The sequence below is a fragment of the Mandrillus leucophaeus genome, unplaced genomic scaffold (genome assembly GCF_000951045.1).
Source record: "Mandrillus leucophaeus isolate KB7577 unplaced genomic scaffold, Mleu.le_1.0 Scaffold428, whole genome shotgun sequence".
In the NCBI taxonomy this organism is placed as follows: Eukaryota; Metazoa; Chordata; class Mammalia; order Primates; family Cercopithecidae; genus Mandrillus; species Mandrillus leucophaeus.
Genome location: NW_012104565.1, coordinates 1,712,430 through 1,736,575, shown reverse-complemented (window position 1 = coordinate 1,736,575; position 24,146 = coordinate 1,712,430). Strand labels below are relative to the sequence as shown.

The window sequence follows — 24,146 nt, the reverse complement described above, 5'->3', positions numbered from 1 at the left end:
GTGGCTTGAGCCTAGGAGTTCAAGACCAGCTTGGGCAGTATAGTGAGACCTCATCTCTACAAAAAACAATTTTTTAAAATTAGCTGAGCATGGTCGGAGGTGCCTGTAGTCTCAGCTACTCGGGAGGCTGCTGTGGGAGAACTGCTTGAACCCAGGAGGTCGAGGCTGCAATGTGCTATGATTGTGCCACTGCACTCTAGCATGGGCAACGAAGGGAGACAGTGTCTCAAAGAATAAAAAATAAATAAATAAATTTTTAAATACCAATGTTTGACCCCTGAGATTCTGGCTTCATTGGGCTGGAATGCTGCCTGAGCAACAGGACTATTCAAAGCGCCCCCAAGTGGCGGGGCGCGGTGGCTCATGCCTGTAGTCCCAGCAGGCTGAGGCGGGTGGATCATCAGAGGTCAGGAGTTTGAGACCAGCCTGGCCAACATGGTGAAGCCCTGTCTCTACTAAAAAGACAAAAATTAGCCGAGGATGGTGGCGCAGGCCTGTAATCCCAGCTACTTGGGAGGCTGAGGCAGGAGAATTGCTTGAACCTGGGAGGTGGAGGTTGCAGTCAGCCCAGACCGCATTACTGCACTCCAGCCTGGGCGACAAAAGTGAAACTCTATCTCAAAAAAAAAAAAAAAAAAAAAGCGCTCCAAGCCATTTTGCTCTGCAGCTGAGGTGGAGTGGAGAGCGCTGCCCCAGAGTAAGTCCTGGCGTCTCTCTGCTTTGTTCCACCTGCCCACGCCCATCCAGGAAGGACGACTATGTGGCCAGCTGGTGAGTTTGAAGGAACTGGGCATGTGTGCTCTGCCTTGCCTCTTTCCTCTTTTTAAGATTGGCCTGGGGGTGGGGGGTTGTCTGCTGAGCAGCCGGGCAGCTGTCCCTCTGGTGGTCCTGCAGGCTGGGACAGTATGTGTGTGGGAAAGGGTGGGACAGCATGTTAGCAAGACTGGCCATACCCAAGCATAGTCCCCAAATATTAGGTTGGTGCAAAAGTAATCGTGGTTCTTTCCATTACTTGTTTTTTGTTTTGTTTTATTTTGTTTTGTTTGTTTTTGACACAGAGTCTCACTCTGTCACCTAGGCCAGAATGCAGTGATGTCATCTCAGCTCACTGCAACCTCCTCCTCCTGGGTTGAAGAGATCCTCGTGCTTCAGCCTCCTGAGTATCTGGGATTATAGGTGCCTACCACTACGCCCCAGCTAATTTTTGTATTTTTAGTAGAGACAGGGTTTCACCATGTTGGCTAGGCAGGTCTTGAACTCCTGGCCTCAAGTGATCCACCCGCCTTGGCCTCCCAAAGTGCTGGGATTACAGGCAAGTGCTACCACACCTGGCCCATGTTTTTGTCATTACTTTTAATGACAAAACCACAATTACTCTTGCACCAACCTAATAGCTTTCTTACTCATAAAGGTAGAATTTTCATCATTGTCTTCCTAACTCAAGCATCTTTCTCACTTGGTTCTGAACCCTCAGTATGAAAGAAACGGATGTGAAGCAGTGGCCCTCGAAAACCCCAACATCTGCTACCTCCTTTCCCTTTTTGTGGCTTGGCTAATTCGCTCACATTCTTCACGTCTCAGCTCAAAGGTCCCTTTCTCCAAGAGGCCTTCCCCAGACAAAGAAAGTCCCCTGGCAGTATGTACGCTTTCATAAAACCCTCAGAATTTTTTTTTTCTTTCTGGCCTACATTGAAACCGTCACTGACAAAAGAAGAATATCTCAACCTCAACACAATTGACGTTGGGGGTCCAGATAATTCTTTGTGGTGGGGGCTGTCCTGGACATTGTAGGATGTTTAGCAGCATCCCTGGCCTCTCCCTGCTGGATGCCAGTAGCACCTCCCCTCCCCCACCCCAGTTGTGACAATCAAAATGTCTCCAGACATGGCGGAGTGCCCCACACTATATTATTGTGTTCAAGGTCAGCTGCATGAGTGCATGGTGTATGCAGTCACAGGGCCCTGTGCTCAGAGGGCCTTGTGCTTGGTTGAATGCTCTGCTGTTGTTGTGATATTCTTTTTGTTTGGTTGGTTTTGGTGCAAATCTAATTTTAGTAAAGCAGCCTCGATGACACCTTGATTTTAGGACTTCCGACTTCCAGAACTGTAAGACAATAAATGAGTGTTGTGGCATATCATTTTCAATTGCGTGACAATTTATTGGCTGGCAATGAAATTACTAATAGTTTTTGAACAGGGAACCTACAAATTATCTTGCTAGTTCTCACTGTATACCTCATTTTTTTAACGCTACTCTCCTCACTTCAAAGCAACGATGGCGGCTTTGGAAGAGCAAAGAATGTGTCTACCTTATTCACAGTGCTGTCTTCCAGGTGCTGGCGAAGGGAGGGTGCTCAAAAATATTTGAGGAAGGCAGGGAGTGATGGAGAAATTCAATTTAGGCCCTGCAGCTACCCCTGGCTGAGAAACACAAGGAAAGAATCACCTCGGTCCACTGGCGTAAGCTGCTCTATTCATCAGCTAAGGCTGCAGGAACATTCTTCCAAACTCCTCAAGCGTGTCAAATGGCAAGTGTCCCCTGTGTGGTCTGTGGGTCTCTCCTTCAGCTCTCCATATGCCATGTCAGCTGGGCCGAGCAGAAATCCCCAGATGTAATAAGATAAGGCCGGGTGAGAGCCTTAACACTGAATTTCTGAGCTCGGCTCATTCAAGGCAGCCTTTCACTTTGCATTAATTCTGGCCAATTTAGCTTGTCCTCTCATCTGAAAATCAGTCTACCAAGATGCAATTCTCATAGCCAGGGGAGCTAAGGTCAGCTAGGCAAGTATCTCTAACAGCAGGAAAATGCCATTTATAGTAAAGCCATTTACAGTGGGGACCCAAATTTCAAACTAAATAATGAAGGGGAAAAAAATGTTTGATTGGGGCTGCATCTTGAAAACTGACACTAAAATTTCTAAGAACAAGCTTATTTCCTTTCACGGCTTTCTTCTGTAGGTTCACAGTTTGTAGGGCTTCCCGGGGGATGGGGTGGGGGATGGGAAAGAGCACGAGGAAGGCGCTGCGTTCCCCTATCATTATGTTTCTTGGTCTGGGAGGGAGATGGTGACAAAAGTGTGTTCAAGTTATGAAAATTTATCAAGCAGTACATTTAGAATTTGTGCATTTTTCTTTTTTAAAAATAGAGGCAGGGTCTCAGTATGTTGCTCAGGCTAGTCTCCAACTCCTGGGCTCAAGTGATCCCCTCATCTTGGCCTCCCAAAGTGCTGGGATTACAGGTGTGAGTCACCACAGCCAGCCAGGATTTGTGCATTTTTCTATATATAATTTCTTCAATTAAAGATTTTTTATAATGGTTCCAAATGTCAGGAACCTTGAATTACTCGCTTAATTCAAGAAGAAAGACAAAGAAGAAGAAGAGGGAGACAGGAGAATGACAGAGTTTGCGACGGAGAGTTGGACTGACGGCATCACGAGGGAGTTAGGGGTTGAAATTGACATACCATTGGCTTCGATGTTGGAGGAAGGGTTGAGAGCCGATGAAGGCAGGCAGCCTCTAGAAGCTGGAAAAGGCCAGGAACGAATCCTCTCCCAGAGCCTCCAGAAAAAAAGCAGCCCTGATCACACCTTGATTTTAGGACTTCTGACTTCCAGGACGGTAACAGGATAAACCTGGGTCAAGCCACTTCGTTTGTGGTAACTTGTTACGGCAGCAATACGAAACTGACATACTTAGGTGCCATCACTTTTCATCTGTGCCTAACTGATCCCCTGCCTTTGTCCTTGCCCCATAATCTCCCTTTTTCACAGAGGGGCTGTAAGAATCTTGGTAATATAGAAACAGGGTCCCAGCACATTCTCCTCTTTTTTCGTTATTTTTATTTTTTTTGAGATAGAGTTTCGATCTTTTGACCAGGCTGGAGTGAAGTGGTGCAATCTTGGCTCACTGCAACCTCTGCTCCCCGGGTTCAAGCAATTCTCCTGCCTCAGCCTCCTGAGTAGCTGGGATTACAGGCGTGCACCACTAATGCCCGGCTAATTTTTGTACTTTTAGTAGAGATGGAGTTTCACCATGTTGGCCAGGCTGGTCCCAAACTCTTGACCGCAGGTGATCCACCCACCTCGGCCTCCTAAAGTACTAGGATTACAGGTGTGAGCCATCGTGCCTAGCCACATCCTCCTTCTTAAAACTTCCCATGGGTTTCCATGATCCTTAGAATAAGATCCAGACTCCTCAACATAGCCCACGATGCTTTGCACTATCTGGCCCCGGCCTCCCTCTTCCCATTCATTGTTCTCTGGCCTTAGCTGGCTTCTATGTGTCTTCCAACTCGAGATGCTCTTTCCAGCCTCAGAACCCTTGCACTTGCTGTTCCCCTTGCCTGAATGCTCTTCCCAGCTCATCTCGTGGCTCCTGCCATCTCCTTCAAGCTTCTTGGCTGAAATGGCCCCTTGCCAGCGGTCTTCTCTGGCTACCATCCCAGCCCCCAGCCATTATTCCTTCTTGCAAATCACAATATGTGATTGTATAACTGGTTATCTGTCCTCTTTCTCTTCTACTAGGATGTAAGGTTGTGTGGACAGATGCCCAGTCTGTCTTGTTCATGGTTGTGTCCCTCTGTGGCAGGCATCGGTACCTGACCATTTGTAATAAGCACTAAATATTTCTTAAATGAACCCGTTGTGTTTCCTTGGCATGACCGAAATGACTTCCCCATTGCATGTCCTCTACTTATAATAAGCACTCAGGTTCTAGTTCTGATAGAACAGAAGCAAATAAATGGGAAACTTGGGCCTCTGTGCAAGGTCAGGGTTGTCAAGCCGACAGACATGGGCAGACATTTATCTACAGAGCAACGGGCATGAGGATAAAATAAATAGCAGCTGTTGATTAATTAAATAGTCCTAAGCTGAGGCTGCAGTGAGCCAAGATCACACCAATGCACTCCAGCCTGGGAGAGAGAGAGAGAGAGAGACTCTGTCACCAAAAAAAAAAAAAAAAGCAGCAGAAACACAACACCTAGATAACTCACAACTTGCTGTTTTTTAAATTGTGAATAATTGAACTAAAGATTGGAAACCAGAGTCAGTGTCAATCCACAGTACTTCATAATAAACTATCCTATTTTTCACCCAAATTCTGGGCTTGCTTTTTGTTTGCTTGTTTGAGACGGAATTTCACTCTTGTTGCCCAGGCTGGAGGGCAATGGCACAATCTCAGCTCACTGCAACCTCCGCCTCCTAGGTTCAAGTGATTCTCCTGCGTCAGCTTCCTGGGTAGCTGGGATTACAGGCGCGCACCACCACACTTGGCTAATTTTGTATTTTTAGTAGAAATGGGGTTTCTCCATGTTGGCCAGGCTGGTCTCGAACTCCTGACCTCAGGTGATCCACCCACCTCGGAACACTGCCTGTGTAATACACCAGTGTCACACAGAGGATTCCCCAAGATTTCACTCTGGAGTTCCACACCTAGAAAGAAGGAGGCATACCAAATGTCTCAGAGTACATTTCTATTGTATCTGGAATACACTTCTGTGATTGTCAGAACATAGATTGCTTTCTATGCCCTGACAGGGCATGAACACATATGAAGCAATTACAAAGTTTTGCTTAGAGTCAGTAAAGGATGACACTTAGGGAATCGGCTCTTCAACCAGAGCATCTGGATTCGAATCCCAAATAACACAGTACACGCTCAAAATATTAGCTATTATTGTATTTAGAATAAAAACCAAACTATTATGGTCTACAATGTTTATGATGTTCCCTGCTTCTCAAACCTCACCCTGTCCCACTCTCCCTAATTGTTCGCAACCCAACTTGCCTCTGCAGTTTCTTGAATGGAACACTCCAAGTTTATTTGCCTTGGGGTCTTTACAGTTATTTTTCTCCCAGTATAGAATCGTTTCTTCAGATCTTTTGCAACTGACTCTCTCTCACCTTTCAGGTTTTGGGTTTAATGTCATCTCTGAGGCCTTCCATAATTAAGCTATTCAAAACAGATCCCCTCCCCCACCCTAACGTGTCACTGTTTCATTTCTTTTATGGCACTTATCAGTAATTTACTTGATTTATCTCTATTTAAATATAAACTCCTCTACAACAGGAAACCTTTTGCTCATTTTTATTCCAGAACCTAGAATAACAAGTACACTGAAGGCATCTGATGTTTGTTATGAAAAAGAAAAAAAAAATCAAGTTCAGGCTGGGCATAGTGCCTCACACCCGTAATCCCAAACACTTTGGGAGGTTGAGGTAGGAGGGCTGCTCGAGCCCAGGAGTTTGAGATCTGCCTCGGCAACATACTGAGACCCCTATAGCTACAAACTTTTTTTTTTTTTTTTTTTTGAGACGGAGTCTCGCTCTGTCACCCAGGCTGGAGTGCAGTGGCCGGATCTCAGCTCACTGCAAGCTCTGCCTCCCGGGTTTATGCCATTCTCCTGCCTCAGCCTCCCAAGTAGCTGGGACTACAGGCGCCCGCCACCTCGCCCGGCTAGTTTTTTTGTATTTTTTAGTAGAGACGGGGTTTCACCGTATTAGCCAGGATAGTCTCGATCTCCTGACCTCGTGATCCGCCCGTCTCGGCCTCCCAAAGTGCTGGGATTACAGGCTTGAGCCACCGTGCCCCGCAGCTACAAAAAATTTTAAATTAAGAAATGGCTAGGCATGGTGGCACACACCTGTAATCCAAGCTACTTGAGAGGCAGAGGTGGGAGGATCACTTGAACCCAGGAGGTTGAGGCTGCAGTGAGCCGTGATCACGACACTACACTCCAGCTTGGGTGACGAAGCAAGACTTTGTCTCAAAAAAAAATTGCGTTCAAATCCTATCTCACCATAAAAACCTAGCTACAATCCCCAGAGAAAACCAAATTTCAAATACTAACATATGCCAGGCGCAGTGACTCACGACTGTAATCCTAGCACTTTGGGAGGCTAACGTGCACAGATCACCTGAGGTCAGGAGTTCAAGACCAGCCAGGCCAACATGGCGAAACCCCATCTCTACTAAAAATAGAAAAATTAGCCAGGTGTGGTGGCGGGTGCCTGTAATCCCAGCTACTCGGGAGGCTGAGGCATGAGAATCGCTTGAACACGGGAGGTGGAGGCTTCAGCAAGCCGAGATTGTGACACTGCACTCCGGCCTGGGGGATAGAGCAAGACTCTGTCTCAAAAAAAAAAAAAAAAAAAAAAAAAAACCTGAAATATATCTGGGTTGTGTACTGGGTAGTTGTTACATTCTTAACAGCCCATCTTTTGAAAAATATTTCACTATTTGGGAAAATCCTACATCAGGAGTTCTACCTTCCTATTGTAGATATCAAAACACAAATTCCCAGCCTCTCTTGCAGCTAAGATGTAGGCATGTAATTAGACTCTGCCTACCAGACACCGTCATAAGGTTTCACCCAGAAAATAATATAGTGACTCTGCTTCTTGACACATGGACTGTGGCTGAAGTGTTGGGCTTTCTGGGACAGCAGGGGGGCCACGTGAAGTGAAACTGGTGAGACTGTAGTGGCAGTTTTCTCCGGTACTTGATAGAGTAGTACAACATAGACACTATTCTCCTAAGGCCAGTTTTGTGCATGATTTCGGGCATCATTCCTAGAAGTATAGGCTTGAATCTATCCCCAAAATTCTCAAAGCACCTCCTATCACTTTAGTAAATCCTTTTCCCACTTAGTCAATCAGCTCTTGCCTGTCCCCAGTGACAACCAGGTTTATAGGAACTACAACTGTCTATAACTTTAGGACATCAGTCTTTAGAATATGAAATCATTTCTGTGTCTCGCTATTTGTTTCCTGATATGTATCAGAATCAGTTGTCCCTGGAAGGAAATGAAAAACACAGGCCAGCCATCTTCGTTCTCCACTCCAGGTCTCAGTCATTTACTTCCATAAGTTGTTGGGAGGAACAGTCATAAGAGACCTGCTTCATCTTTATAAAAGAAGGGCATACCATACTTTAGGTATACCTGTTCAAAGAATTAGTTACAATGTTTCACAGTTAAAAAGTGATCACTAATTTTGAATTTGTTAAATACCACCCTCTTAAAACAAGATTCTATATCACAAATTGCAAACCGGTAAGTAAATCTGGTCTGCAGAGGGTTTTTCTGGCCTATGATGCATTTAAGCTTTAAAAAAAAAAAAAAGGTTAACAGAGATACAAAGATTTTGTAGTTATATCTGTGATTTCTGCCATTCTTTAAAAACAACAACAGCAGCAACTGATGATTATGAGCCTGCACGCAGCAAGCAGTGAAGGAACAGGCCCCCTTTTGACAGGCCATCAGTTCAACCGGCCACTGATAGGTACTCACAAATCAAATTTTTACTTATAATGTTGTTGTCTATATTGGAAGTTGGGGAGACTACCTACTATTTTGTGAAAATGTTAAGTAAACAAACACAAAAACACACTTTACATTAGTATAAAATGGTGGAATAAAAAAAGATTAAATCAAAAGAGAAAAGGCAAATTAAACGGGGAGAGGCAAAGGGTTGGGACTTCGACTTGAAGATTCCAAAGCAAGTCAAACCATAGTATGCAATTTACACAATGTTATATGTGTGCAACATAAGGTGGACCGTGAAACCAACTTTAAGAAAACAGTAGCAATTTATAAGAGGCACTGACAGACTACAAAGGTGGTTTCCTTTATTTTGGTAAACTTTAAAGATCTATGGTGCGCGTGGTGCTTCACGCCTGTAATCCCAGCACTTTGGGAGGCCAAGGAAGGCGGATCACGAGATCAGGGGTTCGAGACCAGCCTGACAAACCTGGTGAAACCCCTCTGTACTAAAAATACAAAAATTAGCCAGGCGTGGTGGCGTGCGCCTGTAATCCCAGCTACTCAGGAGGCTGAGGCAGGAGAATCGCTTGAACCTGGGAGGCAGAGGTTGCAGTGAGCCGAGATCGCACCACTGCACTCCAGCCTGGGCAATAGAGCAAGACTCTGTCTCAAAAAAAAAAAAAAAAATCTCATTTTGATACTAATTCAAAATGCCAAATAAAAGGACCCCCTTTCTGAATAATTAAAACAATTTACATTTTAAACATGTATTTCTGTAGGATGTATTCTATCATCTGAAATATTAATAAGATCCAAGAATTTCTTAACTAAACAGTAAACAGATCCTAAGTATATAATCTGTGAAAATGATTTAGAAAGCACTTTGATGGGGGAGGTGGAAACTAAGGACAGGTAAATGATCTGCAGTTTAAAATACAAATTCCTGTCACATTACATCTCACATGTCCAAGACACCCTCCATGTGCTGGAAAAAAAAATGATGGTTCTCAGAAACAGTATAAACCATTAATAAGTCATGCAATACAAAACAATTTTTAAAACTCCTTATAAAAAAGGAGTCCATGTATTCACAGATACTGTAGAATCCCCAGCTCCTATGCATATTACTGAAAAATTCAAATAAATGTATCTTTGAGGCATTACGGCAATCCTCATCTTTCCCATCAGACTATACCGGTCACCTTAGTACTGCGGAAATGTTCCATCGATTTTGGCAGCCCAGGCCATGAGGCCCCCCACAACATCCCGAACTGTTAAAGAGTCTAACTCTTGAGCTGCTGCTAAGGACTGGAGGACCTTCACGGCTTTCTGTGAGTCATTTCCCAGTTTGCAAATCACATAAATGGGGACAGCAGCCTCTTCTTGTGTGCCCTGCTTCCCTTCCCAGATTGCTTCTTTTAAGAGTTTCAGGCTCTCCCCATCCCTGCGTTCCAAATGTTTCAGAGGGATGTGTAGGGCATGAGGCAAACGACAAATGTCCACCTCCACCTGAGGCCTGACGTCCAGCAACAGGTGGGATGCCCCAGAATCCAGAACTCGCTTATAGTCGGTGACAGAAATACGCTCCTCTGGGCTCAGTAACTGCAGGGAGCGGCATTTATCAGTGGCTGAGGAGCCACAGAAGGCTTCATAGTCCAGCAGATCAGTCACAGTGGGCCGTTCCCCGCAAACTGCACAGTCGAGCCTGCGGCTCCGCAGCCGAATACAGCGGAAATGCCCTCGCAGGGCATCAAAGAGCAACAGACTGCCACTGTAAGAGGGGCCCAGACCCGCAGCGATTTTCAGCACTTCCAAGGCCTGCAGGCAGCCCAGGATTCCAGTTACGACACCAAACACGCCGCCGTCCGCGCAGTTGGTCACTGTCTCCGCTGGGGGTGGTTGGGGGAATATGCAGCGATAGCAAGGCCCACCGTCATAATGGTAGACTGTGATTTGGCCCTCGAAGCGCAAGGCACTGGCAGACACAAGGGGCCGACCCGCCAGCACACATGCGTCATTAATCAGGTAGCGAGTGGGCACGTTGTCCGAACAGTCGGCCACCACATCATATCGGCGGACCAGGTCTAGGGCAGTGGCTGGCGTAAGGGCCTGAGTGTACGGCACGCATTCCACTGCCGAATTGAGGCGGCGCAGCGAGGCGGCGGCCGACAAGGCCTTGGCCTGGCCAGCCAGTGCCTCTCCATGCAGCACTTGGCGGGCGAGGTTGCTCATCTCTACCACGTCATAGTCCACAAGGCCAAGGCGACCCACGCCGGCCGCTGCCAAGTACTGCGCCAGTGGACAGCCAAGCCCACCGCAGCCCACGACTAGCACGGACGCGGTCGCCAGGCGCAGCTGTCCGTGCACGCCCAGCTCCGGCAGCACTAGCTGCCGGCTATAGCGCAGAATCTCATCTCGGGAAAGAGTGGCCTTCGGCGGCAGCGGCGACACAGGAACCAGCCGTTCTGGCCGCGGCTCCTGCTCCGCCAAAAGGGCCGACGCCAGTTTCTGCTTCAGGGAATTCAATTCCTCCTCACGTTGCGAAACTTCAGCCTGTAACGCGAGTACCTCCTCCCGGGAAGCCATGGCGACCTCTTCCGGAAGTTGTCGTAAAAGGCATTTCCGCTTCCGGCTTCTGTTTCCTAGCGACTGGGATAAACTAAAAAACTTTATGGAGCTTGGGAAAAGATGATAATAGATATTTATTTCCTGAAGAAATCTTCAGATTAAGCTTTAAAGATGCATAAATCCTGAATATTTGTAATTGAACCACACAATAGCTCTAGAAGAACTAGCGCTCAATCACACAGATCATCCCCCGCTTCCGAATTTGGTACGGTCCGACCCGTCCTTTTTCCGCGCCGCATTTACGTAATTCCGCTTCCGGCGTCTGGCTCAGTTCCGCCATGGCCTCCTTGGAAGTCAGACGTAGTCCTCCCAGGTCTCGGCGGCAGCTGGAAGTGCGCAGTCCACGACGGGACAAATATTCGGTGCTTTTACCCACCTACAACGAGCGCGAGAACCTGCCACTCATCGTGTGGTTGCTGGTGAAAAGCTTCTCCGAGAGGTAGCGCACCAGGTCTCCCTCCCCGAGGAATGAGATGAGCTGGCTTCCCCGGCCCGGGTGTCTGCAGCTGGCTGCGCGAGGCGGCCCTGTCCAACCTTCTTTGCCTCACGCAGGAAGGCCTAGGGATAGGGCCACCCTGTGAGGGAAGCAGAGACAGATGTTTCTTGGGTTTTCTTCGTGTCCTGGGTTCTCATTCGTGCCCTTGGGTTTTGTGAGACACTCATTTATTATGAAGTACTCGCGTCCCCCGCCTTTTCGTAGAAAGGTTGGCCACTCTTTTACTTGGAAGCGAGGCTGAAAGCGTGACCCCACTCCTCCCTCTAGGCGGTCAGGATCTGCGGCAAGAGCCAGGAGTCCAAGCGAGAGCGTTCACTCTCCACTCCGGTGCCGAATGCTTATATAAGCATGAGGTTTGGTGTGTGTGGGTTAGGGAGCTATTGCTGGGCACGATAACCTTTCTGGAAAGGAGAGAGCAGAAGGGCATCTTCGCTGATCACTGGTGGATGTTTGGTGTGATTGTTAGAACCGGGATGGGGGGTGGGTGGAGTTCGAATTTGGAAGTGTGTTAATGCAGTGTTTTTAAAAACTGCAAAAAATCCTGGAGTCAGTACGGAGTAACTTGTTTTACGATTGCACAAATGGGATCATGCTGTGAAATCTTTGAATACTTTTTTTCATATTAATATATCGAAACATAGCAAATTACTTTGGAAGTTAGGTAACATTCCATATGGCTGTGTTATTTAACCAGGTCATGGCAATGAGCTGGATTATTTCCAGCGGCTTTAGGTTGTTTTTATTTTTTGACTTTTGCTTTGCAAATAAGAACAAGGACTTTGTTGACACCATATTTTCCAGCTAAATTTAGAAAAGTGCTTGACACATAGCGGTGCTCCTTTATTGCATCAATGTTGGCAGCAGACACACTCATACTTTTACTTGTGTACTGGGGATAAATGATTCGAGGTAGGATTGCTAGGTAGACAGAAATGTGCTTAAAATGGACAGTTATTGCCAAATTGCTCTAAAGAAAAAAAGGGTTGTACAAGTTAGGACTCTCCATTCTTCACAATTGCTCTAAAGAAAAAAAAAGATTGTACAAGTTAGGATTCTCCATTCTTCAGAGTGCCTGTTTTCCCATCAGCCAGCCAGCCTGAGCATTATTAAACTTGACATTGCTGGAAGTACCCATTTGTGAAAACCATTGCTGTTTTGATTGTATTTCCTTGCATAACTGCCTGCACATGCCTTGCCCCTCAAAGTTTTAAAGTTTTTGTTTTTCCTGTTTACTATTTTAATTTTTATTTTTGTAAGCTGTAAATTAAAGAAATTAAGTGTCATACAACCGATCTCGTTCAGGGCTTGTATTCTAATTTTGCAAATTTTTTTGTTGCCTTAATTTTTTTATGTAGTACAGTTTATTTTTACTTTTAATGGTTTGTGAATGAATCTTTTAAGATCAAAATGAAGTTTGATAAAGGAAACAAAACTTTTCTTGTCAGATGCAATCAAATTACCTGAAGTTAGCCCAGCTTGGTATCTTTAAGCTGCCTCACCCTCAGGTGGTGTAGCTGCTTTGAAGTGGTAGGGGACAGTAATTTGCTTTTAACGACCCCATTTTGTTTATGGAATTTCTCTTTTAGCACGTCTATTAAAATCACCTTACATATTTTGGCATGTAAAGGCACCAGCGCCCAAATTTAAGGCACAGTGGGAAGCCAAAGTCATTGTGTCTACTCTTGGAGAATAGATAACACAGGGTTTTGCTTTCTTGTCTTAAAAGTTTGCTGGGGCTGACTTGTTAAAGCCTTTTAACAGTGGAATATGTTTTCTGGTTGATTTTCTTTTTTTTTTTTTTTTGAGATGGAGTCTCACTCTGTCGCCCAGGCTGGAGTGCAGTGGCCGGATCTCAGCTCACTGCAAGCTCCGCCTCCCGGGTTCACGCCATTCTCCTGCCTCAGCCTCCCGAGTAGCTGAGACTACAGGCGCCCGCCACCTCGCCCGGCTAGCTTTTTGTATTTTTTAGTAGAGACGGGGTTTCACCCTGTTAGCCAGGATGGTCTCGATCTCCTGACCTCGTGATCCGCCCGTCTCGGCCTCCCAAAGTGCTGGGATTACAGGCTTGAGCCACCGCGCCCGGCCTTCTGGTTGATTTTCTTGCATATGTTTCTTAGAGCAGGACCAAGAGAAAACGGAATGTTATGTCGTAGGTATTGGGCTGTGTCTCTTCTTCTTTCTCCTTAACTTTTCCTTATAAAATTAATTTTTAAAATGTCTCTGAAAAGGGAAGGAGTAGGGGTGACCGCATGTACAGCCGTGTAGTATTTATCCACCAAGTATTGTGTTGGTTTGTTTTTAGACTAGAAACGTACCACCTGAGGTTAATGGGAAGTAACGTGTTAATTCTGAAGCGCAGTGGAATCTTTTGTAATGCTACTCTGCTTTTGTTTTTTTAATTTGATAATGTGAAGTAATAGGCACAACTATTTGAAATTGTGGTTTCAGATTGTGTCACCATTCTAAAATAGGTTTTTTTAAAAGGTGAAATTAAATCAGATTTATATTTGATTATTCTATTTGGATCAAATTAACAAGAATAATCACTCAGAGTTACTCAGTTTGGTTTGAGTTAACGTGTAAAGTACTTTTGAAATATTTTATGTAACTAGGATTTGCTATTAAGGTTCAGAATTCTATTTCCGAAGTAGGTAATAAAATTTCATATAGCTAGGCACGGAGGCTCATGTCTGTAATCCTAGTACTTTGGAAGGCTGAGGCGGGCAGATCACGAGATCAGGAGATCGAGATCATCCTGGCTAACACGGTGAAACCCCGTCTCTACTAAAAATACAAAAAATTAGCCTGGCATGGTGGCAGGTGCCTGTAGTCCCAGCTACTTGGGAGGCTGAGGCAGGAAAATCACTTGAGGCCAGGAGACAGAGGTAAGCCGAAATTGTGCCACTGCACTCCAGTCTGGTGACAGAGCAAGGCTCCATCTCAAAAAAAAATTTGAGACTCCATCTCAAAAAAAAATTTCATGTGATACATGGGTCATTACCTGATTTTCTTTTGAACTAAAATGTATGTTCTCTGGGTAAGAATTCTTTAATATCTCAGGACATTAGCATGTTTCAGCAACATACTGGGTTTACAGGTAAAGTACTAAATGTTTGACATTTATTTCATTTGATAATTGAAGTTTTCCTCAATGATCAATATAGCAATAAATCTCCACTTATACGTTTAAGGAATTAGTAATTTTTAAATTACTTTTAAATTTGAGAACACTGTCATCAATTATTAATACAAATTTAATTTTTTTTAGTGGAATCAACTATGAAATTATAATCATAGATGATGGAAGCCCAGATGGAACAAGGGATGTTGCTGAACAGTTGGAGAAGATCTATGGGTCAGACAGAATTGTAAGTTATACGAACATTTTTCTGTCATATGAATTGTGATTATGTAGGGGAAAGATGAGACATGAACAATGCTTAAATTCAACCTATTTGTTTAGAAACTGAAAAGATAAAGAGCAACTTAACACAGTTGGGATTTAAATGCATTTTCGTTGTCCGTAAAATTTTACGTATCTTTGGTATGTTGGGTCAATGGTCATTTTACAGCAAAGAGTGTGCTTTTGGATAAACTCTGTTTATGACTAATTCTGCAGGTAAGTATTCTTGAAGGGCAAAAATTAAAGCATGATACTGAATTGACAAGGAATATTATAGAATTGGGTTGTAATTGGTAGTGTGTGTTTTTTAATCTTTCTTGTTCCCTTTCGGTAAGTATTCTCATATTTTCATTAGAGAATACTGCCTGAAATTAAGAGCTTGTAGGTAGAAAAAGTTATTGTTTTCTTGTGAAACATTAATGCCTTCTCAGAGTACTTGGCATTTTTAGTCTATAGAATAGTCTTGTGGAAGTAGATTGACTTCCTTAGTTCTAAACTTTAGATTTTCCCACTGCACCTTGAAACTTGTTATTCTAATATAGAAGTTACTTAGGCAAATACAGAGTTTATTTTATAATGGCTTCATGAATTGTATTTTTGGTCACTGGTTTGGATTTATAAGTGTTTATGTATGCTTGTAAGTGCTTTTATAATTTATATTCATAAATGCAGACCAGAGTTTTTCAGTCTTGGCACTATTGACGTGTGGACAGATTAATTCTTTACTGTGGGGGTTGTCCTGTGCGTTGTAGGATATTCAGCACCATATCTGGACTCTCCTCACTAGATGCCATTAGAAACCCTCCTCCCCACTTGGCAACCACAAATGTTTGGATATTGTCAGATATTTCCTTAGGTGAAAAATTATCCTTTGCCTCCAGTACAGAACCATTGGTATAGAGAAAGAAGTCCCTTTGAGAACCTTTATTGTTATTTACAATTCAAGAAATGGTAAATTAATCATCATTTTTAAAAAACAGTCATCTGGTCTTGATAAATCTCAGTAATAGAAATACTTTCTACTTAGAGGTCAGTGTCAGTTGTATGAGGTCTTAGTGGCAAAAGTTCTAAAGGAACTGTGTTACTCACTACATGGTAAATCTATACTAGAAATTCTTTCAGTCTGTCTCACAGATGAGTAACTCAGGTCTGTCACACCTCAAGTCTTCTCTGAAAATCTTCTAATGGATAGGAATACAGAAGGAGGTAAAAAGTTGACAAATTTTCAGGCTTCTAGCAGAGACTTTCGGTAATGCTAGGTTCGAATTTCTGGCCAGTAGCTCCCCAGGTTTTCTTTTAGAAGCCCAGGGTGAAGACCACTGATTCACAACATTCTGAGTTATGTGCTGCCATTTAATCTGGGACCATCAACTAGACAACATTTTGAATACTTTTGTCATAAAACCTCAGTCTTAGGATGTGATTGATTGATTTTAGGGAATGGTTACTAAACCTTTCAAATTTTGAAACAAGGTTGTCTTCAAAGACATTTTTCCTATCAACCCGATAAAATTCAAAATGAGAAAAGAATTTGCATTCACTGTTGTGATTTCCCTCTACTACCAGATAAAATTCCTTATTCATTCATTGTTTTATGACACAAATAAGTTAAAAAGAAAGTGACTTTAAAAAAAGAAAAACAGTATTAATCCATGCTAGGGATGACACTTGCTTTCAGTGACATACGTATGTTTAGTTGGGAAGATGAGGGGTTATGGAAACCATGTTAGAATACCTCAGATAAAGTATTCACCACAGATGCTTTGTCAGCCTTTCAAACTGGCTGAAATGAATCTTTCAGAAAAGAAGCCAAAGAAGATATTTTTTAAAATTCTGTAAGTGACACAACTGAAGCAAGAGGTTAGGTCATTCTTAATGACCTAACTAGGTAGGACCATAGAGAAATTTAGGGCACTTACTCTGAACTATTCACAATGCTTACAAGGCAGAGATCTGAAATTGTGAAGGACTTCAACTGCCCTATGTTGAGTGCTTCTATTATGTTTGGTTTATGTAGTTTGTTTCATCCCCCAACTTGAGATCAGATAAAGTCATTGATATTTTGTCATATTTTCTTCCAGCTTTATTGAGATAAAATAGACAAAGTTACATATATTTAAAGTATATAATGCGATGGTTTGATACACGTATACATTCTGAAATGAATACCACATTTGGAGAATGAATCTGTCCATCACCTCACTTAGTTACCCTTGGGGGCGAGTTGACAGTGATGAGGACGGTTAAGATCTGCTCTCTGTAAATTTCAAGTATATAATATACTATTAACTATAGTCACCAACCTCCGAACAACCTATGCCAAGACTACACCAGCCAAAGCGCAACACACAATTGACCCAATAACTTGACCAAAGGAACAAGTTACCCTAGGGATAACAGCACAATCCTAGAGTCCATGTCAACAATAGGGTTTTATGACTTAAAAATTTTTAAATATGAGGACAGTGCAGTAAGTGTAGAGGATTTTTTTTTAGCGGTTAGAGTTAGATTGTTATCAGCTTAAAATAGCCTGTTATCACTATAAGATGGGTTTTGTAAGTCTCTTGGTAATCATAAAGGAAAAGCCTAAAGTAGATTCACAAAAGATAAAAAGTAAGGAATCAAAGCATGATAGTACAGAAAATAATCATAAAGGAAAGGAGAAAGGGACAGAAGCAAAAGATCTACAAAACAACTAGAAGCAATTAACAAAATGGCAGTAGGAAGTTCTTACATGTTAGTAATTACCTTGGATATAAAGGGATTAAATTCTCCAAAGACCTGGAGTGACTGAATGGATTTTTTTAAAAAGAGCCAAATATATGCTTCCCACAAAAGACTTGAGTTGTAAGGACACACATAGATTCAAAGTGAAGGGATGGAAAAAAACATTCCATGCAAATAAAAACCTCCAGCAGATTGCATGTAGTGAAAAAAAAAAAATTCGTCCTGCTTTAATTGAAAATGCTTTGTTGAGAGATTTGCAGTCAGAGGCAACCTGCTTATATACTGGCAAGTGTAGAAGGGGACAAGATAGACAAGACATGCTCACTAATGAGTCTACCTGAACCCCATACCTCAGAAACATAGGGCACAGTGAGAACTTTGGCATTCGACTTTTTAAGTGTTCAGCCAAAAGGAAAAACTAAACAAATAAAGTCAGGCTCCAATTATTAAGCAAAAATATTAAGAAGGACTAAATAATTGACAAATAAAAAGAGAAAGAATTTAATTAGGAATATGACATGTTCTTGGACCAGTAGAGGAGATGAGGTCATCCAAGCATAAGGTCAAGATAAGTTAATAGAGGAAGAGTGATATTAGTATTCAAAACCCAAAGGGAATTGAGAGAACAAACATCAGATTTCCCAAGAAGGTGTGAAATAATGAGGTAAGTCCTACAGTTTTCTAGGAAGGAATCAATAGGTTTAAAAGGAAATTCAAGTATAGATGTAAGGACATGTTATTTAAAATAGAGTGAGTGACACCAGAAAAAAAAAATTTTAATTTTGATTGTAGGGTCGGGGTTAAAGAATGTTGCTTTGCCTCAGAAGTAAACTATTTGGTTTGTTACCAAATGCTTTTTTTTTCCTTTTGGCAAAAAAACATTAACCATACTTTGCTTTAAGTTCTAACAAGTGCAACTATATTTCTATTAAAATGAGTATGCACTTTTGAATAAAATAAAATTTAACATGATAACATTTCTGTTTCTTTGTGTAAAATGCTGTTTCTTATTTTACAGCTTCTAAAACCACGGGAGAAAAAGTTGGGACTAGGTAAGTCGCGGAACCTCTAACCCCTCATACCTGCTACTTGCCTGGTGACATGATCCAGTGTGTATTTGCCCAGTTTGGAATAGGGCCAAAATACAGTAACTTACTGTGATGGTTTTTAATAATCTTAATGACATTTAAATGGTATAACTTGGGTTGCCTGTATAAGTCAAGGCCCACTCAGGACAATAGAAACCACTGTAAGTCTTTCGGTGTAGGGAATTTAATACTGAGTCGCTGGTTACACTGGTGAAGGAGTTCCTGAGAAACCAAATGGAGCAGTGAGGCTACTAAGATTAGTAACAGCTGGAGGTCACTGCCACCCCTAGGGATGGAGCAACAGCAGGAAGAGATGTTTTAAGAGCCTAAGAACCTGGGCTGCCCAGAGGGAGCTAGAATGATGGGGTGGGGGCTGCCTGGCAGGAGCTAGAACTGTGGGAAATTCCCAGTCAGAGGTAAGGGTTTCTCCATGTTGGTTAGGCTGGTCTTAAACTCCCGACCTCAGGTGATCCACCTGCCTCAGCCTCCCAAAGTGGTGGGATTACAGGCATGAGCCACCACACCCAGCCGATATTCACTTCTTAACAAAATAAGTTAGAAGAGTTCAGCCTTGCTTATAAAACACCTGTGAGGTGTCTGGACTAGAGAATGCAGGAATCCCCAAGTCCTGCTCCTGACTAGTTACCCTAGCCTGCCAAGTCCCTGTGGGACTTTGAGGCATGGAGCTGGCTAAGTAATTGTCAGCAAGGCCTTTGGCCCCAAATACCAGAGCAGGGGTCTAGCGTACCAGGCGTACGGTGTAAAAGACAGTGTGTGGTTTTTGTGGAAGTGGACTTAGAGCTAGGAAGAGCAGAAGCAGGGAGGCTTGTTAGGTAGTCATCTAAGCATCAGAAGGTAGCACCTGGAACTAAGTGACAATCGACAAGAAAAAGGGAATTGAAATGTTTTGGGTGGTGAATCAATAGGACTTAATTATAGTTTAGAAGTTATGGTTAAAAGTAGGAAATCAAGAGTCATCTCTAGACCTGTGGATGGAGCAATTGGATAGTTGGTGCCATTTCCTGGAGAGGTGGCCTGTAAGAGAGAGGTAGAGAATTGGAAGATGATTTTGCGATGTTATCTTTGAGATTTCTGAAATACCCACAAGGAGATGTTAAGTAGGAAGCTGATTTGTAAATGTGGAGCTCTAAGGAAGGGTCTGACTTCATCAGTCTCTTAGGGGGATGCTAAGGAAACACCAGATGGGTTTTTAAAGCATGAGAATGTGATAATTGCTACATAATCTCAGACTTTTGAACTTATAAACTATTTGCTCAACTGAAATAGAGGTATGATCTCTTCTATTAAATTGACATCTGAATGGGGGTGTGTGACCAGCTACTTTCTTGATTATATATGTAATATACATGAACCTGTATACTTAAGGTGAAAAATACCGATTTATTAATACCACTTTTAGAGGACTAATGTATGCTCTTCAGGTGCTGAACAGTTTCCTCCATGTTCAAATGTATATGTTAAGATTTCTGTTGACTTTCTTGAATGGATATACTTTCATTTTTAGGAACTGCATATATTCATGGAATGAAACATGCCACAGGAAACTACATAATTATTATGGATGCTGATCTCTCACACCATGTAAGTGGTATGTTTCTTTATTAGCTATTTATGATAATCTTAGCCTATTTTACTGACTTTACTGTTTATTCTTTCCACATTTCAGCCAAAATTTATTCCTGAATTTATTAGGTAGGTACTATTTCTAATATTTGAAAGAAATATGACTGGAACCGTTTATCTTACTGGTTTTGGGCTTATTTTCATTTTTTATTAATCAAAAATATACGTACTATTTTTTTCTATCAAAAATATAAACAAAGCTTGGGAGGTCAAGGCAAGAGGGTTGCTTGAAGTCAGGAGTTTGAGACCAGCCTGGGCAACAAAACAAGTCCTTATCTCTACAAAAAAAATAACAAAAATTAGCCAGGCACAATGGCATGCGCCTGTAGTCCAGCTACTCAGGAGGCTCAGGTGGGAGGATCACATGAGCCCAGAACTTGAAGGCTGCAGTGAGCTATCATCATGCCTCTGCATTCTAGTCTTGGTGACCCTGAGACAGAGTGAGACCTTGTCTCTAAAATATTTATCTGTATAGCTAGTAGACACACACACACACAACACACATTTGAGACTAAATGATGTACTTTAGGAGTCCTGAGGAGCAAATCAATAGGTAGTTCCTTTGTTAATCTGAATTCTTTCAGACCACAGAAAAAGGTGGAAGACGGCTTCTTTGATAAATGGAATTAAGCCTTGAGTTATTAGAGTAAAACACCATGAACAAAAGAGTTTATTCCAGGAATGCCAGAATGGCTCATTATTGGTAATCACTCATAATTCATTCATTATCTTAACAGAGTAGTGTGGTTAACTCTGTAGATGCTAAAGGAGATATTATTTACTACCATTTTCTAGTTAAAACTTTAAGAATAGAAGGAAACCTCTTAAGCATAATAAAAACAACCCAGTCCTAATACAAATATCACACCAAATAGTGAAATGCTGAATCATTTCCAGTAAATTCATTAAGATAGGCATGCTAGCTATCATTAAACATGGAAATGTTAATACAGTAACACAAGAATTTAGTTAAATATTAGTAAAGTATACATAATTTATTTGTAGGCAATATAATTATATTCTTAGCCCAAAGATCACAAAACCTCTGTGAATAAGATTTTGGAAGCTGTTCTGAGTTTAAGCTAGATACACAAAAACAATCAGATTATTGGCCCTCCAGTTTAGAATAGTTCAGGGAGTTCCCGCTAACATCTAGGGAAAAATTCAAGCTCATTCCCTTGTCCCTCAAGCCCCTATGTGTTTGTTGGCCTCTGCCTCCCTTTCTGACCTCTGTCTTGTGCTCCTTCCTCTGTCTTGTGCTCCTTCCTTTCCTTTCCATGCCATAAGCATGCTTCTCTGCCTGAAATGCTGTTTCCATGCTCCTTGATGACCGTCTGCTGCTCATCCTTCGATCTCTGCATAAAGTCACCTTATACCTTTTTTGCTTATATCTCCAGTGCGCAAAAGCCTCTTTAACCTGTAGAGTAGAAAATGGGCAAAAAGATACAAACAGACCATCTATAGGAGAAATCCAAATGGCTAATAAAAGAAGACGTTCTTCCTGGGATGTAGTCAAGGAAATAAACACAAAATAACTGCGTGTTACCATTTTATTATCCATTAGTTTAACAAAGTTAAAAACTTTCAGAGCAGTAATATCCAGTACCAATAAGATGGTAAAAAATGGACATACAAATATAAGTTGCTATAACCCTTTTGGAAAATATGTGTTCGAATTTGGGAAAACACGTGTTAGAATTAAAAATACTCAGGCTTCATTTGGGCAATTCCAGTATATTCCATTTTGGGGAGTCTAAGCAGTTTATAAAAATGTTTATTGTGGCCAGGCACAGTGGCTCATGCCTGTAATCCCACACTTTGGGAGGCCGAGGCAGGTGGATCATGAGGTCAAGAGATAGAGATCATCCTGGCCAACATGGTGAAACCCCGTCTCTGCTAGAAAAACAAAAAATTAGCCAGGCATGGTGGCACTTGCCTGTAGTCCCAGCTACTTGGGAGGCTGAGGCAGGAGAATCACTTGAACCCGGGAGGTGGAGGTTGCAGTGAGCCAAGATCTCGCCATTGCACTCTAACCTGGCAACAGAGTGAGACTCCATCTCAAAGAAAAAAAAGAAAGAAAGGTTTATAGTAGCACTGTTTATTGTGGTTGAGAGGGTGGGGCACCATGAAGACAACCACAGAGGTGTGTGAGTTGAATATTCTATGAAGTAGTTTTGCAACTATTAAAAAGAATGGGAAAGAGCTCTCTTGACCTATAGGGATGTCTATGATTCCATGATTTGCATTGTTTTTGTTTTATGATGGAAGTTCGATCTGTCATCCAGGCTGGAGTGCAGTGGCACAATCTCAGTCACTGCAACCTCCACCTCCCAGGTTTAAGCAGTTCTCCTGCCTCAGCCTTCTGAGGAGCTGGGAATACAGGCACGTGCCACTAAGCCTGGCTAATTTTTGTATTTTTAGTAGAGATAGTTTCACTATGTTGGCCAGGCTAGTCTCGAACTCCTGACCTCTAGTGATCCACCCACCTCCCAAAGTGCTGGGATTACAGGCGTGAGCCACCACATCTGACTCCATGATTTGTATCGTTAACTGACAAAGGCCAGGTCACAAAATGTACTTTTTTTGCATTCCAATTTTGTAAATGCAGACAAAAATCCTAGGGGTATATGTGTGTCTTTATCTTTCTGTAGGCAAAGAAAAGTGTGGCAGGACATCAGGCTGTTTTTTAGTATTATTTGCTTCAGAGAAGGCAAGAACAGAATGGAAGGGTATTGGGGAAATTGAGAGACAAGGTCTTCCATTGTCACCCAGGCTGGAGTACAGTGGCACAATCACAGATCGCTGCAGCCTCAACTTCCCTGGCTCAAGCGATCCTCCCGTTGCAGCCTCCCAAATAGCTGAGACTAAAGGCATGTGCCACTGTGCCCGACTTTTTTTTTTTTTTTTTGAGATGGAGTCGCCCAGGCTGGAGTGCAGTGGTATGATCTCGGCTCACTGCAACCTCTGCCTCCTGGGTTCAAGTGATTCTCCTGCCTCAGCCTCCCGAGTAGCTGGGATTAAAGGCATGTGCCACTGTGCCCGACTTTTTTAAAAATTATTTTTTAATTAGCCAGGAGTGGTGGCACATGCCTGTAATCCCAGCTACTCGGGAGGCTGAGGCATGAGAATCCCTTGAACCCGGGAGGTGGAGGTTGCAGTGAGCTGAGATTGCGCCACTGTACTCCAGCCTGGGCAACAGAGCAGGACTCCGTCTCAAAAAATATATATCTGTCTCTCTCTCTCTGATTGCCACGTGGCAACAATGCAAAGAACAGTGGCACTCACAAAATCTCTCTACAGAGGGAAGGGCCAGTGTGGATTTCACAGGCCACAGTTTTGATGGTTTTGAATAAAAACTCAGGGTAACTGGTTGTGGAGATAGAGGTTGTGAAGAAAAACCCACACGGAGAGGAATGGGGTGAGGGTGCTTTGCTGCATCAGAACCTTACAAGGATTAGTGGAGGGGATGGGGTTGAAGGATGGCCTGGGAGTTCTAGATTTTCATATATTGAGAGCAGTGATTAACTGTGTTCTGTATAAATGACAGAGCAGCCAAACAGACAAAAATGAACCTGTTAATTGCAGAATTTTTTTTTTTTTTTTCTTCTGAGACAGGGTTTCGCTCTTGTTGCCCAGGCTAGAGTGCAATGGCACGATCTTGGCTCATCACAACCTCTGCCTCCTGGGTTCAAGAGATTCTCCTGCCTCATCCTCCCGAGTAGCTGGGATTACAGGCATGTGCCACCATGCCCGGCTAATTTTGTATTTTTAGTAGAGATGGGGTTTCTCCATGTTGGTCAGCCTGGTCTTGAACTCCTGACCTCAGGTGATCCTCCCACTTCGGCCTCCCCAAGTGCTGGGATTACAGGCATGAGCCACCGCACCTGGCCCAAAAAA

General features: G+C 42.9%; 2 protein-coding genes and 1 long non-coding RNA gene across 6 annotated transcripts in view; 1 reads left to right on the top strand and 2 right to left on the bottom strand.

The window, feature by feature from the left end:
- Positions 1-7,832: 7,832 nt before the first annotated feature.
- On the bottom strand, positions 7,833-11,029 carry MOCS3 (molybdenum cofactor synthesis 3). The gene has a single exon (XM_011993223.1). The coding sequence runs from the start codon at positions 10,847-10,849 to the stop codon at positions 9,467-9,469; it is 1,383 nt and encodes a 460-aa protein (XP_011848613.1). The 5' UTR covers positions 10,850-11,029; the 3' UTR covers positions 7,833-9,466.
- Positions 11,030-11,134: 105 nt separating this feature from the next.
- The window catches only part of DPM1 (dolichyl-phosphate mannosyltransferase polypeptide 1, catalytic subunit), a 22,915-nt gene continuing 9,903 nt past the window's right edge, over positions 11,135-24,146 (top strand). For 2 of the 4 annotated variants that reach the window (XM_011993221.1, XM_011993222.1), the window contains exons 1-5: positions 11,142-11,330; positions 14,656-14,755; positions 18,536-18,569; positions 20,131-20,207; positions 20,293-20,318. In XM_011993221.1, the coding sequence (XP_011848611.1) occupies positions 11,170-11,330; positions 14,656-14,755; positions 18,536-18,569; positions 20,131-20,207; positions 20,293-20,318 (398 nt within the window). In that variant the 5' untranslated portion in view covers positions 11,142-11,169. Of the gene's footprint in view, positions 11,331-14,655; positions 14,756-18,535; positions 18,570-20,130; positions 20,208-20,292; positions 20,319-24,146 lie in introns of all 4 variants that reach the window. The other 2 variants (XM_011993219.1, XM_011993220.1) reach the window with 2 other exon arrangements.
- LOC105548957 overlaps positions 20,902-24,146 on the bottom strand; it is a 16,635-nt gene continuing 13,390 nt past the window's right edge. Inside the window, exon 3 of the long non-coding RNA XR_001007485.1 lies at positions 20,902-21,666. This is a non-coding gene — a long non-coding RNA (uncharacterized LOC105548957). The remainder of the gene's footprint in view (positions 21,667-24,146) is intronic.

Bases quoted from the DNA above. Each gene is read 5' to 3' on its own strand.
- MOCS3 (XM_011993223.1), bottom strand. From the start codon at position 10,849: ATGGCTTCCCGGGAGGAGGTACTCGCGTTACAGGCTGAAGTTTCGCAA.